The sequence below is a fragment of the Saccopteryx leptura genome, chromosome 2 (assembly GCF_036850995.1).
Source record: "Saccopteryx leptura isolate mSacLep1 chromosome 2, mSacLep1_pri_phased_curated, whole genome shotgun sequence".
NCBI lineage: Eukaryota > Metazoa > Chordata > Mammalia > Chiroptera > Emballonuridae > Saccopteryx > Saccopteryx leptura.
Genome location: NC_089504.1, coordinates 24,846,801 through 24,870,792, shown reverse-complemented (window position 1 = coordinate 24,870,792; position 23,992 = coordinate 24,846,801). Strand labels below are relative to the sequence as shown.

General features: G+C 41.3%; 1 protein-coding gene across 2 annotated transcripts in view; it reads left to right on the top strand.

Annotated features, from left to right (window-relative positions):
- The first annotated feature begins 17,872 nt into the window (after positions 1 to 17,872).
- PALM2AKAP2 (PALM2 and AKAP2 fusion) overlaps positions 17,873 to 23,992 on the top strand; it is a 447,965-nt gene continuing 441,845 nt past the window's right edge. The window contains exons 1-2 of one of the 2 annotated variants that reach the window (XM_066367466.1): positions 17,873 to 17,891; positions 18,141 to 18,330. In XM_066367466.1, coding sequence (XP_066223563.1) covers positions 18,269 to 18,330 — 62 coding nt within the window. In that variant the 5' untranslated portion in view covers positions 17,873 to 17,891; positions 18,141 to 18,268. Of the gene's footprint in view, positions 17,892 to 18,140; positions 18,331 to 23,992 lie in introns of those variants that run through there. The other variant, XM_066367471.1, reaches the window with a different exon arrangement.

Here is a 23,992-nt window from a genome sequence, read left to right as displayed (position 1 = left end):
CTAACAGAGGAGATGTCTGGTCACATTAGAGTGTGGGAAGAGCTCGGATTCCTTGATGTTGGACAGAGTAGCCTAGAACTTAGCTGGTGGGCAGAGTTGTGTCTGCTCAGGGCAGCTTTCTGACCTTGGCTTTTCTTAGTTTCACTATTTCTTTTTTTCTGTCTGTGAGGCCCTGAATCAGCTCTACAGGTCCAGAACTGTTTCCTTGTACTATCTTAGTGTCAAAGCATTTCCATGGAATTCTGTACTTTACCCTCTGGATTTTAAAATCTATTAAACCTGTTTCCACCTGTTTTCCTTGTAGACGTTACTAAAAGTTACAGATGACATTCTGACTGGTGACTAATACAAGGCACCCATGTGTCTTTTGAAAGTGGGTTATCCTCTCGGGGATTAGAAAATTATTTTTTGCTGCTGTTGTTTGTTTTGGGTCACTGAAAAGCTTTAAACTAATTTATTCAATCACTCATCCCCACATGGACCTTTTTTACTTATTCAAGAACAGTCATTGGCTGTTTGCGTTGAATGAGAGAGAAGATCAAAAAGGGGAAGTTGCTGCCCTTGTGGGTCAGACCTTGCCCTGCTTGCCCTCTGTGGCATTTCTTCTGAGCATGCACTAAAGTGTCTGCATGCTGCTCTGGCCTCTCATAGACATAGAAAGCATTTTGTCTCAAGCACCTCCTCGGGCCCCAGCTGACTCAGAACTAATGTTTCCTGTGTCTGAACATACTCAGGGGCAATTCTGAGGCCCAAGCAAATCAGTCATGCTTTCTGCACATTCTGCTGGGGACCCAGGTGCTATCCAGAGCCTGCCTACACGGGTTTAAACCCAAGGGTGTGTAAGTATCTTCTTTCATAACCTACCTGGGGTAGTGGATAGAGAGTAGAGAAAATAGGAGTGATGTTAGCAATCAGAAGGCTAGAGAAAGTAATTAGGACATTTAAAAAGACAAGATGGCAAATCTCAGAGCTGTTGGGAGGCCTGGAGGTAGTTACCTAGTAGATTAGTGCATATTAAAATAGCCTAAAGAAAGGTATTTTTTAAAAAAACAAATTATCTGTCTCCATCCCCAGATATTTCAATTCTGGGGTTGGGAGCAGCACCTAAACATGGCCTAGGAATCTTCATTCGTACATAGCATTCCTCACAGTTTATATGCTGAAGGTCTACAAAGAACCATTTACAAACAATGGAATCTTAGCAAAATAGATCATTTGCAAATAAACCTAATGAACCCCCCCCCCCCCAGGGAATAAATTTACTGTTTGTTATTCCCTTTATTGATCTCAGGCATATAATCACAAACATAACAGTTTTTGACCAGAGGTAAAATGATTGCAAAGCTTATTAGATAAGGGAAGTCTGAAAACTGAAATTAAACCAACTGGTTACCTAATTCTGTTATTCGTCTACTCCATCGAAGGAGTGTTCATTCCTTTCCTTTCTTTTCTTTCATTCAAGAATACAGTCACCTATGCTTTATGAATGGAAGTCAGCAGCCTTTCACAACTAGATTAATAATGCCAGCTTTGGACATCCAGACAATGTCTTCTCTATATCTATGTCTCTAAGTCACCCTGTGAGTACCCACTGCTGTTGTCTTCTCTTGGAAAAACAACCCAGTTTTAGAATTATAAAGACTCAGAGGGAGAAGTCTATAATTTTCTAAAGAAAAAAGAGCAAGGTACAAGATAATGAGTTATCTAATCAAACATCCATCTATATGTATGCATATTTATTTGTAATATTTTTGATGCAAAAATATTTATGATTTTTATGAATTATTATTATTATTTTTTATATTTTTCTAAAATTAGAAGCAGGGAGGCAGACAGACTCCCACATGCGCCCGACTGGGATCCACCTGGCATGCCCACCAGGGGGCGATGCTCTGCCCATCTGGGGCGTTGCTGTGTTGTGGCTGGAGCCATTCTAGCGCCTGAGGCAGAGGCCATGGATCTATCCTCACTGTCTGGACCAACTTTGCTCCAGTGCAGCCTTGGCTGTGGGAAGGGAAGAGAGAGATAGAGAGAAAGGAGAGGGGGAAGGATGGAGAAGCAGATGGGAGCTTCTCCTGTGTGCCCTGGCTGGGAATTGAACCCAGTACTTCTACACGCTGGGCCAATGCTCTACCACTGAGCCAACTGGCCAGGGCCTTATGAAATATTTTGATGAAATATTTTTATGAGGAAAAGAGGTGAAAAAGACAGACTCCATTCCATTAATTGTGTTTTTATCCCCTTTTTGGGGTTAAAAAATGAGATTGGTGTGAGAAGTTATTAACTTTAACTTTTTGTTAAAAAGTAGTATTCTGGACCCAATTATTTTAATATCTGTTAAACTTCCTGAACCAAGATTAAAAGGAAGCTGAATTCCTAGTATTTAATGATAAACTTTCATTTTTTAAAACAATTGAATAATGACAAAATTACTCTATTCAGGATTTATAAAATAAGGCTAAAGAGAGGAGATTATCATTATTGTTTAAAAAAATATATGGACACTAGAATACAAGAGAAGCATTTCTTTGATAAATTTAGAGGAAAAACTACAAAACTACAGAATGATCAACATTAATGTTTTCCAAAGGGAGCAAATGGTGATTAATTAGCACATTTCATTCTTGTACAGGTCAACATTCTTAATAAATACTGGTGCTTTTATTTTCACTTTAAATTTTGTTGTTTATAACAATTAGCTCTTCTAAATTGATAAAAATAACTCAAGAGTTGATAAAAATTTCCAGTTAATAAATACAAAATAGTTTTTGAGAAAATAAATAATTATATTGTACTTTGTCTAGCTCTAGAGAGAGTTAATCAGTATAAATATTTTTAAAACTAATTAAGTACCTTTTCCAGTTAGCTTTTATAAATAATTTAAAAATGTTAAGTGCTTATATAAATGTAAAATAAGAGAAACTAAAAATTCTAAGTATGATTTAAATATGTTGACTGTATGAGAAATTTTTCTTGTTACAGTTGTAAGTCAAGAAAAAATAGGTTTAACTATGAGTATCATTAACAGCCTTGTAACTTGGTTAGAGAATCAAATAGGAAAATTTGCTTTTAGGTGTTTCAGAGGTTTTAATGGATGATAATAGAAGAATATAAAAAGTAGCTCTTCTAATATTCATAATGTAAATGACAAAATTAGACTGATTTAATAAATTTGTTTCAAAACAACTTTCTCTCTTCCTTCTATGACAGTCTTGGATATATTTTTTTCCATGAAAAGCCTAATTAATTTGAATTTCCTAAATTCTCCCTATTGATTTATCTGGTTAGAGTAGCCAACATCACTTTGTTTAAGATTACACAATTGCAAAGTCCTGTGTTCAACTAAATTAAATTATAAAAGGTAATTTCTTTATAGAGACATATAATGTTACTTGTGGACAAAAATAGCTTTATAGTTCTTAGTTTTTGTTCAGTTACTTTGTTCTGAAGAAAAACCTTGGTTGCTTTATTTAAAGGTAGCAGTTAATAAAAATATGATATTACACTGGTATAACAAAAAAATTTATATACAAGATAAGAATATGTTTATCAAGGGAATTGTTACAGTTTATGAAGATCAAAACCTATATATATTTTATATATAGTCTTACACACAGTTGAAACAACCATAAACAGAAAAGTGAGAAAATGCTACCATAACATTTTATTTTCTGAGGCATCTGAGAGTGGTCTGCCAACATAGTGCCCTATTACTCTGTTTGATGTATACGCTATTTCCTTCAAAGCCATTCTTCCCTAAAACCATAATACAAAATTAGGAGATGACCTTGATGTGTTACTACTATACAATCCTCAGACCACATTCAAGCTTTCTAATAATATCTTTAATAGGAAAAGGACCCAGTTCATTATCATGAGTTGCATTTGGTTGTCATCTCTTTTGTCCCCTTCAGTCTGTAACAGTTCCTCAACTCTTTGCTTGACTTTCATGACCTTGACACTGTTGAAGATTAAACATCAGTTATTTTGTAGAGGGTTCCTCAGTTTGAATTTGTCTTATGTTTTCTCATGACTAGCACAGGTTATTCATCTTTGTAGGAATACCACAGAAATGATGCTTGTTCTCTTCACAGCGCCCATCAGGTGGTACAGGGTGTCAGTTTGTCTCATTACTAGTGGTGTTCACTTTGATCCCTTGTTAAGGTGATGTCTTCCAGGCTTCTGCACTATAAATGTCTTCCTCCCAATAGTCCATCTGTCATCCAACCAAGCTGCTTTCCTTCTTTCCCTTACCCTCCATCTGTATCTCCCTTCATCCTTCCTTTCCTCCCTCCCTCCTTTCCATCACTATTGATTTATACATTTCTATTTTACTCAGTGAGTTATAATCTGTTTTTATCATTATTTCCATTGCCCCTAATTTGGCCCCTGTGACCAAATTAGTTCAAGTTGGTTCCTGTGTCTTTTTAATATTCCATTATTCTTTGAGTATTTCTTTGCTTTCTGGTATAAGTTATTATACTTTTCTAGTCCCAGTTCTGGAATGAATCATTTCTCCAAAGATATTTAGTTCTTTTTAATGGAGAATGATACCTAGAAATCCAGATCTGGGGCTAGGTGGCCTTATTTTTATTGGGGAGTCATTGTTCCCAGACTCTCTCTTTGTGGACGGGGCTAGAGAGAATATATGTTTGTGTTTTGACATTACATATACACATTATATATGTACACATTTGTATCCTTATTACTATAACCATATCTATATTTATCTGTATCTATCTATCTATGTATTGACCTACCTACCTTTATATTGAAAACCATGAATTCACACCTCTAATTCCAATCCAACAGCACATGTTTCATTCTGGTTTTCTCCCTTTCTCTATTTATTACTCCCTTCTCTGACACTGAGAAACCTGGCTCCCATGATCTATGAGTATTTACTTATTTGTTCAAACCCCCCACAGGTGACCCATCTTCCATTTGTGCTAATGTTTCCAGTTTGACCTGACTGATAGTCAACCCGGTTGATAATTTTAATATAATATTGTTTAACAATGTCTCATTTATTAAAAACAATCAAGGTATACCTTGTTCAGATATACCATACTATACATTTAAGATATTGTATTTTATATATATAATATATAAATAATATATAAATAATATAAATATATATATTTGCTACCTATAGCTCCTTCTTTTCAGATAGCTACCTTACAAGAGTTCAAGAGTTAACATCTCTGTCAATAGTGGCTGTGTCTTCAGGATTATTTGTAATTTTTACATAGTGTAAAAATAAAAGAAAAAAAGATTATGACTTATTGGAGGCATTTCATGCAAAGAAAATCTTGGTTATTAAGAGTAAAGCCTAAACTAAAGAAAATGCCCCAAATGAATGATGTACCAACAAATAACCATTTTCCGTATGGGCTCCAAGTTTCTGTCAAGGTTTAATGGGTGACAAGTGCATTAAAATGAAAACTGTTCAGATTTTCAGGAGAGCTCCCTCTTTTCGTTTAACTCTAATAACAGCAGCACAACCCACACCTGAAATTCCTCCTGTGCTCTTCCTCCTATGAAATGCTTACAGGAGGACCTGCCAGAGTTGCTTGACTTTTCATCTAACAAACTTCACGTTCTTGTACTCTGGCCCAGCAACTAGTAAGATTACACATATTTTCTTGGGTTTCTGGGTATCTCACCTCTCCCCTCCTCAGGTTTGCTGGCTCTGACCTCAGATTGTCCCTGGGTCTCGTGTCCTCCCCTCACCCTGCTTAGTCTTGGCAGTCTGCACGTGCCTGGGCTCCTGATGTGGCTCCCACAGCGCTGACCGGGGCAAGGGCACTTGACACAGAGCAGAACATCTTCTAGAACACGTCTGCATTGTAGTGCAGGAAGTCAAAGCCCAGAGGCATCGATAGTTAACATTTCATTTGGATGGGAGAATCCTATGATGTGCACAATGTTATGTTTGATCGGTCAATCTACTCCTTCATTTTAATATTCATTTTAAAATCGGTATTATTTGAAAGATTACCCAGTATTCAAATAAATATTTTTTTTCCCCAAGACTGGACACAATGTCTGAAATTTGAACATCAGAGCTCCATTTGATGAAGAAAAAAAAAATCTTTAAAATATTTTTGGTCCTTAAGTGCCCTCCATGGAAATACGAATCTCCAAGGGAGGACTGTGAGCCGGGAGGTGGTGGGGCCTTGAGATCGATTTCACTTTTCACAGTCGGACTCTTCCCTGCCCACTATTTTTGTTTTAACTTCTCAAACAGTTTCTAATGTTTTGGTTTTAGACTGCTGTGCAAATGATGCCTATAAATATGGAAAATTAAAAGGGAAGGAGTTATTTGCATTCTTGGAGACAAACACTGTCTTAGTTCAAGTTAATCTTTGTAAGTTGCTTAAGATGCTGGCACAGAGGACTTTAGCTCAAGTTAGAGAGAGTGCCCAGGGGAAAGGTTATCTGTAATGTTAAATAGCGCCATGGGTCATGGCAGAGGGCCCAAAGAACCAGGGAGTAGATGCAGGAGGCCTCAAGGACAGCTTGGGAGGCGGACCTGCCACCCTAGGCAGAGGCTTTGACAGTGAGACATACAGCTACTATCTTGTCATCATACCTACAGGCAACAGAGTGGGCTTTGAGTCTGTCATCTCAAGGAGGGGTGGCTACAGTTCAGGGACAGCGGCCACCTCTGAGTTGTGTGACAAACAGCCCCACTTCCTGTCAGTCCTTTGCTTACAGGCTCATTGTCCTGACCTGTTCTGAAACCTATAACCTATATCCTCCACCAATCTGTTTATGCCCTGACCGCTCCTGCTTCCTAACAAACAACAACTTTTTAAAAAAAAAGATTTTATTTATTTATTTATTTTACAGAGGGGAGAGAAAGAGAGAGAGACAGAGAGAAAGGAAGGGGAGGAGTAGAAAGCATCAACTCCCATATGTGCCTTGACCAGGCAGGCTCAGGGTTTGAACCAGCAACCTCAACATTCCAGGCTGGTGCTTTATCCACTACACCACCACAGGTCAGGCACAAACAACAACTTTTAAAGCAGTCCAGACCTCCCCCACATCACCTCAAACCTATCACTTTAATAGCCCTGCAGTAAATTGTATCAATCTGCTGGAAAGCTATGAAATATCGATGTAGTTTGTGAAATTCAAACATCATAGCTGATCCTTTAAGCCAGAGGTCATAAAAGGGCAAATATGGCCTTCTGATCCGTAAGGCCATTTAAAATTTATTAGTAGTCACACAACCACTTTCTTGGGGGAGATTTTACACAAAAATAAGGATTTTTCCTGTTTTCCTTGAGAAAGTTGAGAATATCTGGACCCACCAGATCAATGTTTCTACATAATGGTAGTTGGCTGTGGCTAAGTGGAGGTTTCTATAGACTCCTAGTTGGTCACAGTCCTCACCATTCCCTATTGTCTCTCTAAGCAGCCCATTTTACTCATTTAAAATACATGACCTGTCTCTGTAGGCTAAGTTTGCAAAACTCATCTAGACTAAAATCTTAGCCAGGTGAGAGTAGGCTCAGAGCAGATGGCACAGAGGAGAGAAAAACAGCAGGAAGGGGTCGACAACAAAATTATTCCTTTCCAAATGTTTATCTGGACACCCACTGCCTGTAGGCCACACAAACTTAGCCTGATTCAGACTTGGAATTTCTCACTGACTGAGGTTCACTGTCCAGATCTGCAATTGTGTGTCTCACTGGGCCAACACTGGCGATGTGGATAGAAATATCCTCTTTTACTCATTAGAAAGAAGCCAGGGTGTACTTCTATTTTTCTTAAGCAATCTGAGAGTTCCAGAACCATGAGATGCCATTGTACACTCTCTTTCACAAAATTTAGACCCAGAAGCACATGCCCTGTGCTGTTTTCATGTTGCGGTACGTTTGTATGACTAGAGGGGAAAGTGGGTATGAAAGAACATGGGTTCTAGAAATCCGAGAAAGTGAAACAAGACTAGTACTCTTCTTTAAAAATAGGCCATATTCATATTTGGCATCTGAGTGTGAAATCTGATGGGCGTAGCTGGCTTGAGTACAAATGGAAGGGAAGTTTTTGGGTTTCAGGAGGTCAAGAAACGGTGAAGAAGGATTTCCATAAAGCATTCCTGTGTGCATGTGAGCCAGGGATGTGATGATATCTGGCCTAGAGAGGAATTCTGGGAGTGTCAGCGAAGGTGAGTAACTGACAAAGGTAGTGGGAGGGAAAGGTTGGGATCGTTCATTTGGTTCAAAGAAAGATATTCAAAATTTAATCTGAGAATGGAGGTTTAATGGGGGAAAGTGGCTGCTGACTGGTAGCTTGGAGAAAATCCAGCCCCATTTACTGACTTTTCTAAAGATGAAAAAAGTTTGCTACCTGAAAATCAAATGATTTTTATTGGAGGTATCTTACCTAATTCTCTAGATTAACACATAACCAAAAGAAAAGCACAACTTTTGAATAATCAGTTGCATCGCTTATCTTCCCCTGAGCCCTCTGATACTATGCTTTCACAGCTTTCAAGAATAGTGTAGTGTAAAAAGTTAAGTTCAATTGGTTCCTCTAGTATTACTTCTCTCCTGACCTCTCTGCATGGCTCTACAGTGAACAGTTTAATATATTTCAGAGGTCACACAACAAAATACAAGGGGATTCCAGTCTGGAGGGAAATAGTGACAAACTGCTTGTTTGTTGAGGTCAGAATTCTCCGGTGGCACCTGTAGGCTCCTCTTGAATGTTTTGGCTCAACTGGTCTTATCACCTGTTACTGAGTCATTCGAGCCGTGAGAATCAGGCTTGATGCCTTTCTCTTAGCCTCACATTCTGAGTCCTGGCATATTTTTTGACTTTCTTTCCTTTCCATGCCAACTCTTACTGCCCTAATTTAAGACCTTATCATCTCTTGTCTGAACTATTGCAACAGCCTTCCAGCTAGCATCCCAGCCTCCAGTCTTGTCCACCCTAAAATCCATCATCCATGCTGTCATGGAAAACCAGTACCTTTCTAACATGAGATGGAAGCAATAGCATAAGACTGAGAGGGGGTTATCGGGGTGCATAACCTCCAGATAGTACCTTCTTCCACATCACAATAAACGATCTCAAAATCCCTGGGTGAAGGGAGGATGCAAATGATATGAGATGCAATAGAACATAACCTGTGATTACAGATGAAATCAGACATGTCAATCATAAAACACAATTCTGTTTGTTCTGTATAAAGTCTCAAAATCTTTAAGAAAATGTCAGCTAAGAGAGCCTGTGTCTCCAGTCCTGATGCTCCGCTTGTAGTTTGGAGGTAAGGAAAGCATTGTCTTTGCTGTCATCATCCTATGTCCTATTTAAACTTCTGCTTTCAAAGCCCTCTGGCGACCTTTTCTAGTCTCACCTTTAAGCACTTCCTTCAGGACCACTGCACGGCACCACTCTAGGCGGCATCACCACATTGTGTTGTACGTCAGGGGTGCCTCTGGAATTGAGTGATATCATACACCTTCTCTTTGTCTTTCATGCCAGCAAATGCCAAAAATATAGGGGTGGGCAAAAGTAGGTTTACCCCTGTAATACAAATAAATAATGCAATAATTAATAATACAAGAATAAACTCAGTTTCATGTACTTGCAACTGTATACATACTTTTGCCCACCCCTGTCTGTAGACCTCATCTTGCTGATTCCTTGGCTTTGATTTTGCTGGTCTCTTTCCAGAAAATCTCCTCACTACCTTTTCCCACCTCCTCGGACTCAGACACAAAGAGACATACACAGAAACACATGCATGCATCCAGTGAAGTGTTTTTCATCCTTAAAGATAGAGTCTACTCATCAACTCCTCCAGCAAGCATTTCCTATTTCTCTACTCAGCCTCACCTTGTGATCACACTTACATCGTGTTTCAATTTTGAATGTACACATGACTTTCTTCCACTAAACTCTGAGATCCTTAAGAATAGATACCATGTCTCATGCATAATTATAGTCCCAGTTTCTTTTTCTTTTTCTTTTTGTATTTTTCTGAAGCTGGAAACGGGGAGAGACAGTCAGACAGACTCCCGCATGCACCCGATCCACTCGGCGCGCCCACCAGGGGCGACGCTCTGCCCACCAGGGGGCGATGCTCTGCCCCTCCGGGGCGTTGCTCTGCCGAGACCAGAGCCACTCTAGCGCCTGGGGCAGAGGCCAAGGAGCCATCCCCAGCGCCCGGGCCATCTTTTGCTCCAATGGAGCCTTGGCTGCGGGAGGGGAAGAGAGAGACAGAGAGGGAGGAGGGAGGGGGTGGAGAAGCAAATGGGTATGTGCCCTGGCCGGGAATAGAACCCGGGTCCCCTGCACGCCAGGCTGATGCTCTACCGCTGAGCCAACCGGCCAGGGCTAGTCCCAGTTTCTACCACAGTACCTGATACCATCTTTTCTTTCATCCCTTGCTAACATCTCTCTCTGCAGTGCAGATTTCCCAAGGATGGCCCATTCCTAGGATGACGGAGAGTAGGACTATTTACTCCTTTCACTGGAAATCCCGCTCTACTTACAAGGCTATGGCTTTTTTCCTACAGACACCTAAAACACATTAAAAGTAATACTTGATTCCACACATATTCCCAAAGTCTAGGTTTCTAGAGTATTAATTCCATTGGTGGAACATAGAAAATCTAGACCAAGTTGTACTACGTCAGTGTTATCTAGTTCCTTTTCAAATTTTTCTTCAGCATCAACGAAAAGAAGACAGATCTGCACATTTCCTACCTATTGTACTTGTGTGTGTGTATTTGTTTGTATGGGTCATGTTTCTGATTCCTTAGATAGCAGCATACACATATGAACAGCCCAGAGTTCCTGAGCCAGGAAGAGAAGTCTTCCCATAAGTTCTGGTTGTAAAAAGAAATGGGGATGTGGCTGAATGAGCCGAAGAGCTGCTGGAGTCCCAGGCAGTTTCTCTTAAAGGGTCCATGCATGAACTTATTCCAATTCACTTACTCTGATCTCTGGTGCTGGGACAACAGCTCAGAAGACATCAGGGATATGTGGGGAGGAACTGAAGTGTCTAGCATCAGATTGACTGGTGGTCTGCTTTCTGCCAGACAAAAGTGCTGGCAGAGGCCATTGCATCTTTTTGGAGACATCCTCCCCAGAGCTTGGTTTCCATCAACCTGCTTCTACTGTTCACCCAGGTGATTCCCCGAGACGCTGCCCCAACCAACTTGCAGGCCCACCCAAGGCATTTTCAGTAGCTTTCCTATACAAATGCCTTCTCTTGCCTCATGCTTTGGACTTTCCTAAAATCTCTCAAACGAGCAGAATCTGGCATTTGCATACCATGTACCTCTTGCTAAGTGGCCCCAGGCTCGCCTCTAGTGACAGCCAACCTTGGTTCACAGATTGGCCTCTCTAGGGTACCTACAAGCCCAGCACAAGTGGCAGCCATCAGCACATCACTATGTTGCTCATACTGGGTGTCCCCAGGCAGGGCACAGGTGGTAGCTGACCTTGCAACTCCCAGGAGGTCCCAGAGCCAGGGCACCTGGTGGACAGCTTCAGACCATGCTGGATTACAACACTACCACCTCCGTGATTGACACAGTCAAGGGTGGAAAGCCCCACTGAAGCAAGTCCTGCTCCTTAGGGATGACTCCACAGCAGCTCAATCCACTAGCGTCACAGCTCATCCTCACAGTAGATTGGCCTATGAGTCAATCCCTCCCAGTGACACCAACAGCAATCAACAAAAACAGGACAGTACACACAGCTCACACAGGGGCACACATGGCGTGTCCAGCTCATGTGACTGGGGAGGCTGTGCCGCATAGGACACCTCCTGCACGTGGCCATTCTGGGAGATGTAGCAGCTCTACCTAATATATAGAAACAAACACAGGAAAGCAGGCAAAATGTGCAGACAAGGAAACACGTCCCAAATTAAAGAACAGGAGAAATCTTCAGAGAAAGAACTAAATGAAATAGAGGCAAACAAACTACCAGATACAGAGTCTAAAACAATGGTTATAGGGATGCTCAAGAAAGTTACTTCAACAGCATGAAAAGGGATGTAGAAACCATAAAAAAGAACCAGTCAGACATGAAGGATACACTAACTGAAGCGAAAAAAATTTACAGGAATCAATAGTAGAGTAGATGAAGCTAAGAATCAAATCAGTAAGGAAGCCAAAGCACCCAATTTGAAAAGCAAAAATGAAGAATTAAAAATGAGGATAGTGTAAGGAGCCTGTGGGACAACTTCAAATGTACATTTGCATTATGGTGGTGCCAGAAGGAGACAAGAGAGAGCGAGAAATTGAAAACCTATTTGAAAAAATAATGACAGAAAACTTTACTAACCTGCTGATGGAAATAGACATAAAGTCCAGAAAGTATAGAGAGTCCCAAACAAGACGAACTCAAAGAGGTCCTCACCAGGACACATCACAGTTAAAATGCAAAGGTTAAGGACAAAGAGAGAACCTTAAAAACAGTAAGAGAAAAGCAGTTAGTTACCTACATACAAGGTAGCTCCCATAAGACTGTCAGCTGATTTCTCAACAGAAATTTTGCAGGCCAGAAGGGAGTGGCAAGAAATATTCAAAGTGATGAAAAGCAAGGACCTACAACCAAGATTACTCCACTCAGTGAAGCTACCATTTAGAATCAAAGGACAAATAAAGAGCTTCCAGACAAGAAAAAGCTACAGGAGTTCACCACAACCAAACCAGTAAAACATGAAATGTTAAAGGGTCTTCTTTAAGAAGAAAAGAAAAGAAAATCAACAATATGATCAAGAAAATGGCAATAAATAATTATCTATCAACAATTGAATCTAAAAAACAAAATAAACGAACAAGTGGAACAGAAACAGACTCATAGATACAGAGAACATTTTGTTGGTTGTCAGATTGGAGGGGGGTTGGGAAATGGGTGGAAAAGGTGAAAGAATTGAGAAGTACAAACTGGTTGTTACAGAATAGTCACAGGGATGTAAAGTCTAGCACAGGGAATACAGTCAATAATATTCTAATAAATATGTATGATGCCAGGTGTGTGTGGGGTTTATCAGAATGACCACTTACTAAGTTATATAATGTCTAATCACTGGGTTGTACACCTGAAAATAATATAATGTATATCAACTCTAATTGAAAAACAAAAATGATAAGAAAAAATAAATCCAAGTTTTCAGCTCTCAGAAAGGAGAAATGGTTTCCAACATTCCAGTGATCCCCCTCAAAGCAGTTTCCAAAAAGAACCTTGAGGTCCACTGTAGGTAGTGCTACTTTAAACATTGACATTTAAGTTTGTATCAGGAGATGAAAGTATTTAATGATGATATACTTTCAAAGATACCACCAAGTAACCAAATAACTTTTCCAGCTTTACTCAGCATAGCAGGGCTGGTAGGATTATACTAAATTAAGTATTAATAGCCTTATATCCAGCATCCCCAAGGTCTTCTAGATCTCAGCTTGACCAATGTGCAGTGTATCTGGGTGACATCGACTGGTTTTTCTCCAATGTGTGGTTAAAGGGAAGCTTTTCCTTGGCAAAGTCCCCCTGATGAGTCCATGGTTTCACTGGGTTATCTCTGAGAGGTCATTGTTCATCTTCCATCGTAGGTCAGACTTGGCAGTAGTGAAATAAATGTTCTTGCTACATCTGTACATACATAATCATGGGCTGTTCTGAACACATACGTCATTTTGTGGGTGGGTGAGAGGAATCTAAAAACAAAAAACAAATAGGCCTTTTCAGCTTTTTCAGCTAAAAGAAAACAATAAATGTGTTTCAACAAGGAGGATGATCCCAGGTCAACTGGAGACTTTTTTGTTGGCTTTTGGATTAGGTAACCCCTAGAATCCCTTCCACCGTCAATGGACTGTTCTTGGAATCACTTAGGAATCAGAAGTCAGTGCTATTAGTGTCTTGTCTGAGCGTACTCATAAATATATATAAAAGTCAATATGAAAGAGAGCTAACCTTTGCCAATGGTTAACCAAAGAAAATACTGTAACTCTGCATTTTGCCAACATCCTTCCTATCACAATCGATGGGCTAATTTTACCCAACGTTAGTAGAATTACAAGAAGCAATTTGAGGTGACAAATTTTTAGAGAGAACTTATTATTGGTAGAAGAGTGAGACATGAAGGTAACTGTGACTCTATAATATTAACTCTAGCTCTGTAAATCAAGCAGAAAACCTACAGATCAATACAATTCAGTAGATTATTTAATTACACACACACACACACACATGCACGCACATACACACATACCCGTCACACACACACACAGCACTAGATGAACAAATACCTAGTTTCCTTCTTACGTATCTTTGACAGTAACATTATCCAGAGGGAAGTAAAACACAAAATAGTACGTGTTATACAATCAATAAAATATGTAAAGCTTCACAGGACATGATACTTCTAGGAGTACAGTTGAAATCCAGGAATGTCAAGTATATAAGACTTCCTGTTTTCATATTTTAAGGATCAATGGTTTGCTTTGGGTTTGTTAATGTATTGGAATGGTGCCTTGAACTTGACATAGAGATTGTGCTTGTTTTTATTGCCTTCACTCCCAGACATTTAAAATTATAGCAATAAAAATAAACAAAATTATAGTAATATCCAACACTGATGAGGAACGAGAGGGAACATAAACCCTGAATACATTTTCTAAACACCTAGTGTTAGCCCAGCCAAAATATAAAATTAAAAACCTAATATAAATGGGAAAATGTGGAAGCCTTTTCAGTCTTAAACTCAGGTGCCCGGACGTGACTATCCTGTGATGTTCTCAGGGGCCACCATGATGTGACAGCTGCTTGTTCCTACAGGGAAGGAGCCAAACCGACCTTTTCATTGTTTTGTTTTGTTTTCTCGTGCCCATTTTCACATTATTCTTCCTCATTTTTAGCTGCCACTGCCTGAAGTTACACATTTCTTGTTTCTCCCCAACCCCTTTAATTGGGTTTTTATTTCTAGTGAACCAGAAAACCCTTTAACCAGAAATATTAAGTATTATATCTAAAGCAGTCCTATGAAGAGTTTTGTTAGTTTTGAATGAGGGAACACTGAGATCCCAATGAAAGGTATAGATCCCATTTTCTCTACGCCCCCACTTGCAACCAGTGGTGGGAGTCAAATAATTTAACAACCAGTTCTCTGCCCTAATCATCGTTTTAAGTATGAAAAAATGATATACCAAATGGTAGTTTATTGTTTCAAGCATTTAGTACTTATATGTGAACAATAAAAGAGGTATAAAAAACTAGATTGTTACAAGAGTTTTAAAATATTAATGAAAAAATATTAAATAATATCTGACAAAAATAAATAAAACTGTTATTTATTTAAGATATTTCCATATTGCTTCTTGATTGACATCCTCACTTGCAAATTTTTTTCACCTATGTACAGAATGAACATTACTACGGGCACTTAAATACGCTGTTGTGCAGATGAACGTTAAAAAAGAGTAAGGAATGTAAATTTGTGATTACCACATTGGGAGGCTGCCCAGGCGCCCACCTTAGAGAGAATCCTGGTTACAAGTGCCATTTTAACAACTGGTTCGCTGACCTCTATAAAAAATTAGGTATTGGTTCTGCCCAACCAGTGCCAACCAGCACGAACTGGCTGAATCTCACCACTGCTTGCAATTTATAATTCTGCCTGTAATCTCAGGCTGGTCCCTGAATCCCATCCCTGGTCCCCGTTTGAGAGTGCTGTTCTAAAGCTTCTGCAGTATACCTATATAACAGTCCTGCTAGGCATTCTCTCAGAGCTGGCTCATTCTTTTTTAGACTGAAGCTGAAGACTTTGACTCTGTTGACAAATTTGACTCTTAGTAACATACTGCCTGAATAAGTTATTGAGTTACTCTAAGCTTTAGTTTTTTAATTTACAAAATGGTGATAATAATAACTGTCCCCCAGGATAATTGCAGGATAAACATTTATATAAAGTCATGTATAGGCAAGCAAGTTGCGAACTCCGGATAAGGATAACATAGCCTGGGGCCCATGGACAATGGATGGGCTTCAGGTTGTCTGTGACTCCCCTGATATTATGAGCAACCTGTGTGTGTTTCTGGAAGCAGGGTCCATAGATTTCATTAGATACTCAATGTAATGGCCTGAAGAAAGTTATGAATAAGTGCTTATGGCATAGACTTTATATTATTGTTTTGTTTATTTTTTGGTTCTAGATTAAATTTCAGATAGGTAGAGTTGGTAAGTTACTGACTTTCAAGTTAGAGACATATTAGTGTGTATGTGGTGTGCAAGCAATAGCCATTGAGCTCAGCTTAAATGAATAATCTATTAAAAAACATGAATCAATGGATCCACATAGTTATATCTGGCTACTTCATAGTTATGCTATATTTATTGAAAAATCTATATCATTTTAATGAATAAATAAATATACCAGTTAGTGTAACATTCTCATTTAATCAAGGAGAATAAGCAAATTGATCTAAGTATCTATAGCTCTAATGATCTCATTTCTTTAAAGGGATGCTATGAGATAAAGATACAGCTCTTAAAATGTTTGAGATTTCAGAGGAAAATTGCAATGTAGTAATAATGATGGTGGTGGTGATAATATTAATAATAGCTTATTATAGCTGCTGTTTATTGGATATCTACTAAGTAGCAGATACCATGCCAGGAAATTTATAAACATTGTAGTTAATTTTATATCCAGCCTTTAAAGATAAGTATTATTGTCCTTATTTTATAAGTAAAGAAACCCAAGACTTAGGTTAAGTATAGGTCCAAAATGACAAAGCTAGTAAATGCTTAAGTGGAATTTTTTTTTTAAGTGAGAAGTGGAGAGGCAGAGAGACAGACCCCTGCATGTGCCCCAACTGAAATCCATCCGGCAAGCACTCTACCTGGAGATGCTCTGTCCATCTGGCGCTGTTGCTCCGTTGCTCAGCAACCGAGCTATTTTTACTACCTGAGGTGAGGCCATGGAGCCATCCTCAGCGCCCAGGACCAACTTGCTCCAACCAAGCCATGGCTGCGGGAGGACAAGAGAGAGATAGAGAGAGAGAAGGAAAAGGGGGAGTGGTAGAGAAGCAGATAGTTGCTTCTTCTGTGTGTCCTGACCAAGAATTGAACTGGGAGGTCCACATGCCAGGTTGACGCTCTACCACTGAGCCAACTGGCCAGGGCCTCAAGTGGAATATTAATCAAAGTCTATTTGACTCTAAAGCCTGTTATCTTTTCCTACAGTTTAATATATCCTGTGATTGTCTCTTTTTTTGCTTCTTCATGCTTTGTCTTTCTACTTTAACCTGTGAGCTCCACTCACAGGGAAAGAGACTGTTATGGCTACGCCTGGGCTGCGTCCTCTGCACCTAGCTGGCACCTATTCATAGAGGTAGCCGGCAGTGAGGTACAGTGAAGCCAGACGGTTGTCCAGGTGCAGGACACCTGGATGGGAGCCAGGCTCCCACCCCGGAAACCTTTAGGAGTAGGGAATTCTCAGAGGGGGAGTGGGGAGGGCGGACATATGTCAGGGAGGCTTACAACTCTGGGGTGGGGCCTGGGTAATTTGGGAAACCATATTCAATATATCTATTGTTTTCAAAGAACGAAGTAGGGAGAGTAACGCTGGACAAGATCTTTTTGACAGGCAGGATACCCAGAATGTGCAATGATGAGAAGGGCGTGGGATCGCGGAAGTGATGAAACACCGCACTAATGCGCAGCAACACAGCTGGAGTTTTCCTTGGGTAACTCAAACCGATGCCCACTGGGCTGGCACAATGGTGTTTCCGAATCCATGCCCAGCCCATTGGGGGCAGTGCTTGCTCTTTGCGGAGGCCAGACGCTTCTTTCTCTTCCAACTTCCACACCGCGAGAGCTGCAACCTTGCCAATGACTCCATCGTTTCCCTGTGCTCTCTGGTTTGTGCCACCCACCGCAGCGACCCTTCTCCCTCTCCCACCTGACCCAGGTGTCTCAGTGAAAAGCCGCATGTCCCAGGGGATCTGCCGGCGCACCTGGCGCCTTGGCGCCGGGGGCACTGAGCGCTGGTGACCACATTGCCTGGCGCGCAGCTGCCAGACTGCTCCCTCCCCGAAACCCTTAAGTGGAGTGGCTTGTCTAGCGCCCAACGAAGAATATTATCCAATTGCTTCCCGTTTTATTCGCAGGCTGGTTGCTGAGAGAGCCTGAGCATTCACTTTCAACCCTCAAGGGGAGGAGAGGGTGCGGGCGGGGAGGGGAGACGCTCCCGGCTCCACCTTGCGCGCGGCGCGGCCAGAGCGCCAGGCTCTGGCAGATGCGAGCAGCGCCGGCGAACCACGCAGCAGCGCACCCGGCAGCCCGGAGCCCCGCGATGGAGTGAGTATCCCCGCGCAGTGCGCGTCTTTCGCTGCCCGGCTCCCGGCATGTTGCCATGGCGACCGAGGCAGCAGGCCGAGCCCGGCTTGTGTCCGCTTCTGGGATGGGTGTTTAATTTCAGCTCAGTGTGTACGCTTGGTGTTTCTATAGCAGCAGCCGCGGCACCAGGAGCCAAGGAGTAAGAGCCCCGGGATGCGGGATGCGTGGTTTTGTGCTGCTACCCCTTGGCCAGCAGGTCCTGCAGAGGGGACGATGTTGCTAAGGTGGGAAGTGTATTCCAGGTTTCCCCATCTTTGCCGGTTCTCAGGGTGTTGGCCGCACTAGCCATTACTTCCGATTCCTAACCCTGTCAGCATTATTGGACTGCAGGATTTTTTTTTTAAGGAGGAGAGGGGTGGGGGTCACTGCGGATCTGAAGAAAAGGTGGTTCAGTGGTTAATGTGAGCCCGAGCTGCAATGCCGTGGCTACTAGAAGCCATCAGACGAAGCCCCCCCCCCCCAAAAAAAAAATAATTGATTTGTTCCTGGGGTAATTGAGAAAGGAGACAGAAAAGTAGGAACTGTGGCCAAGGGATTGAATTACAACGTTTGGCTCCGTAGGCACGACATGGGAGGGGTGGGGAAGAGAGGGCAGAAGGCAAGAGGGGCGTTAACCAGGAAAGACACAGCAATGGCTTCAGTGGACTGGGCTTCCTCTCCTGTCTTCACATCCTGCGTGGCGTTTTGGTCACTCTCTCAGGCCGCTGCTGCAGCAGGGCCACTCTGACAGGCAGTAGGCTCCAAGAAAGGGTCGTTTTGAGAGTCAGCTACTAAATACCGCTCACTTGGTCAGCGGTCTCCTCCTCCTGTTCTCTTCCCACGGATACTCCCTGACACCAAGGCCGCATGAAGTCATATTTCAGCTTGGAGATAATGTCCCGTTTTCAGTATCAGGACTTTCATGCCAAAACCAATAAACCCTAGATGAAGCTTTTATCCCTCTGCATATCTGATTGTGCAGATGCAATTTAATCCTTACCAACTAGGCCGCTAACGTCGAAGTGAGAGACAGTGGGGCATTTTTGGAGTGAGGAGATGAGAATTTCAGCCCCTGCGTGGCAGGTACTAGTGCTGTTGACTTTCTACACTAGAAGTTTAATGTTTCTGAACCTCAGTTTCCCTATCTATACAATGGAGACAAAAATGTTACTTTTAAGCATTGTTGAGAGGATTGGATAATATTTCCATTTCTTCTAAAGGGCTTTGTAAATTGTGAGGCATATACCAACTCCAGGAGCTGAGGATTAAGGCTCTGAAGTCAGTTCACTGGGTTTGAGTCCCTTTGCACTTTGCTGAGTGACATCAGTCTTGCCAGACCTCATTTCTGGAAACAGGCATAATAATCCTAATAACTATTTTATGCCATTTTGGGGGAGATGAAACAAGTTGGTGACTAGAAGGGGCTTAGAAAAGAATCTGCCACAAAGTGAGCTCCATCAATATCATCCCTTACCTATAAATAGTATCACAAGTGCCTACATATATAAATACAAACTTCAATAAATGCCACAGAGGGAAAACCACAGAAAAAATAATAGGAAGAAATGCAGGTTAGAATGGGGGTCAGTGACACCTCTCTGGGGAATGGATACCTAATGTGAGATCCGAAGGACAAGCAGGAATTGACCAGGTGAAGAGTAGAGGGAAGAAGCACTCTGGGCTGAGAAAGCAGCATGTGCTAAGGGCCTGAGGCTGGAGAGACCTTGGCAAGTTGGAAGAACTGAAAAGAAGGGTAATGAGGCTGGAGCTTTGTCAGTGAGGGGAAGACAGTTCAGAGATGTGGCTGAGTACATTGGCAGCCACCAAAGAGCTTTATGCATGGGCATGATAATAATTATTTATGTTTTAAAGCTTCAGAGCTTAAAGTTCAGAAAAACTAAAACCGTTTTTCCTTCTGAACGTATTTACATGGATGGCATAGAAAACATGCTATAGCCAAACCTCAGAATGCTGCAAATGTCTACAACAGGAGAAAGGGATTATTAATTTTAAAAGCCAGATAGTCTGCTGTTTGCCATTATCTGATAGTTTTGAATAAGTCGAGGTCAGCAATTTGAAGTGAAAATAAAAACATAATCATGTATTTGTGAGCGCATTATTGATTTTAATAAAACAAGAACATCTTAGATGAAATAAAAAAAAATCTAGGTAACAGGCAAAGAGGGTCATAACTGATTGTACTTGACTACTTTCTCACTGGGTTAAATATGAGATCGTTGTGTTTATGGGAATGCACTTTAGTACAAACAGTCACTAATTTGATCTCACACCCATATGCTTTGCTGGACACTTCTCTGGAACAGTCTTCCAAACAGTATGGGAGCAGGTGAGGGGTTAACAAGTACACATTGGCAGTTACAGAATAGTCACAAAATTCCAGGTACAGCATAGGGAATATAGTCAATAGTACTGTAATAACTATGTAAGATACAACAGGTAAGTGCAAGACTTATCAGGAGGATCCTCTGTAAGATATAAATATCTAACCTCTACGCTCTACCTCTGAAACTAATACAGTATTGAATGTCATCCCCGGTTCCTCACCCTCCCAGGAAAAACCCCAGTATGGGAGCCAGAAGGCACAGAGAGCATGGGACCTCTTTAAATTGTTTCCTTCTCAGGTACTGGGGCTCTGGCATCACTGGTGGCAGCCTCAGAACTGGTCAGATGGGACTCAGAAGTGATATTCCCCATCACCCATTAGGCGCCTGCTTTTCACGTAGACTTAGCCACAGTATAAGTTTAATGCATCCAGAGAAGATCACAGAGCATCTAAACTAAAGTTTGGTTTCTCCGATAAACAAATCTAGGCTCATGAAGGGGTAAGTGTGGTTGGGATATTGAGTCACGGATGACTTCTGGTCCGTAACATATGCCTTCCTTCATGCATTTATCTATGCAGCATATATTTATTGAATTGAATATTTCCCATGTACCAAACACAGTGATAGGTACTGGGGCTAGATGGTAACCAAAACATCACTGGTTCCGTCTTCAAGGAGCTTACGGTTTATTCTATATGTGGCTGTGGATGCTATTGACCTTGAATCATTTCCATTTTTTTTGAGGTTTATACACATTTATTGAAACATACAGGATGTTAGCAGAGAAATCATTCAGTGGTATTACATTATGCCACTACCTTGAATGTATAATTTTAAAATTATAAATATATATATTTCATAACTAAGGCTTTGGCCAAAAAAATAGAAGGAAAGTCGTTTAGTACATTTGTGAAAGGCCAATAGGAAATGGATTTTGAACATTAGAAAGATCGAGTCACTGAATTAAACAGCAACGCCCGCTAATCTAGAATCCCGCTGTGTTGAAGGCAGAAGTGTCTGCAGAGCTAGTCATTTCAGCAATCAGAAGAGATGGGGGCAGGCACGCCTTTTGGGGGTAGCTGCAGCGCTGGCAGGCCAGCAGGCTGGGCTGGTCAGGTGAGCATGTCCCAGAGACAGCAACAACAGAGAGCAGGCCAGCAGGCCGTGAGGCAGGTGGATGGGCCCGAGTCATCCCTTCTTTGGTCTTCCACCACATACGCTGGTTTTAGGAGGCTCCTGAGGTCTGCCTTGCCAGCCATACTGCGGGTATCCTTGGTAGGTATCTGTCCTTCTGTGACACAAAGCGTACCATTTTATGTGTTCGACACATTATAGGCATTGACTAAATACGTTTAAAAAAATGTGAAGCTTTTAAAATTTAATTTTTTTTCCTTTTTCTTTTTTCTGAAGCTGGAAACGGGGAGAGACAGTCAGACAGACTCCCACATGCGCCCGACCGGGATCCACCCAGCACGCCCACCAGGGGGCGATGCTCTGGCCCTCCGGGAGGTCGCTCTGCCGCGACCAGAGCCGATCTAGCGCCTGGGGCAGAGGCCAAGGAGCCATCCCCAGCGCCCGGACCATCTTTGCTCCAATGGAGCCTCGCTGCGGGAGGGGAAGAGAGAGACAGAGAGGAAGGAGGGGGGGTGGAGAAGCAGATGGGCACTTCTCCTATGTGCCCTGGCCGGGAATCGAACCCGGGTCCCCTGCACGCCAGGCCGACGCTCTACCGCTGAGCCAACCGGCCAGGGCCTTAAAATTTAATTTTTATGATGAAAGTAATACATGCTTTTAAAAAACAAATTTAAATATTATAGAATTTTGTGAAGTAAACCTCCTCATTTCTCTATTCTCTCCCTCAAGTCTCAGTCCCTCCAGGTCATTACCATGAACAGTTTGGAAGTATCCTTCCAGATATTTTCCATGCAACAAAATTTAGTTGGAAATACATACTTATATAGGTTTAAATAGCTCCTCTTACATAAATGAAATTACACTGCATGTGTTGTTCTGAAGTTTTGTCTTTTTTCATTTAATAACTTATGCATATTTTCATATTCCAATATATACACATCTACCTCAGGTGCTTTTATTAGCTGCTTAGAATTTACTTTTGGAACGTCATTTATCAGCCACCTTTCATGGAGATTTAGGTTTGTTTCTTTTTTTTCTATTATATGCAATGTTGCAGTGAACATCCTTGTACACTTTGCACATGAGTCTGTATACTATTGTCCAGAAATGGATTTTTTGAGTGAGTTAATATGTAATATTATAAATTTTGCTAAATATTGTCAAAATGGCTCCAAAAATGTTATATCACTTTACATCACCACCAGAAATGTTTGAGAGTCCTTGTTTCCTCAAATCCTTGAGCACCTTCACCACACTATATATTTATATCTGAATTGGTATCTGACCTGTCTAAGTTCATGTAATCAGTCTACCAGTGGTCACAGCCTCTGCTATGTCCACTGGATTTAGGCCCTTTGGGCTACTTGTCAGTTTTCCACAAAGCACTGGTGAGCCATAAGTTACAAACAGCAAGCTTGAGCCCAGGAGCTAATGAACGTTCTTTACAAAGGCAAAACTTACACTGTCTCATTAACTTTTTTTTTTTTTTAATTCTAGCATACTTTTTTTTTTTAAATTTTATTTATTTATTTTTTTACAGAGACAGTGAGTCAGAGAGAGGGATAGACAGGGACAGACAGACAGGAACGAAGAGAGATGAGAAGCATCAATCATTAGTTTTTTCGTTGTGCGTTGCAACACCTTAGTTGTTCATTGATTGCTTTCTCATATGTGCCTTGACCATGGGCCTTCAGCAGACCGAGTAACCCCTTGCTGGAGCCAGTGACCTTGGGTTCAAGCTAGTGAGCTTTTGCTCAAATCAGATGAGCCCACGCTCAAGCTGGCGACCTCGGGGTCTCGAACCTGGGTGCTCTGCATCCCAGTCCGATGCTCTATCCACTGCGCCACCGCCTGATCAGGCTGTCTCATTAACTTTTAAAAGTGATCAAGTGGTTTCTTTAGTTTGTCAAACCCAGACTATTAATTCCTTACTCTTACACTTGAGGAATTGAGAGTATTTTACTTAGCCCCCCATTTACAATTTGTTGGATTATTTTGTAAGTTTTATATTTTCAAAGTTTTTAACACTTGCAATTTTGAATGGTAAATATAATTATGACAATTCATTCAATCAGTTGAGCACCCTTTATGTACGAAGTGCTGTTGTTCTAAGTGCTGAGAACAACACTGTTCTACAGCAGTGAACAAAACTGAAAACAGGTCCT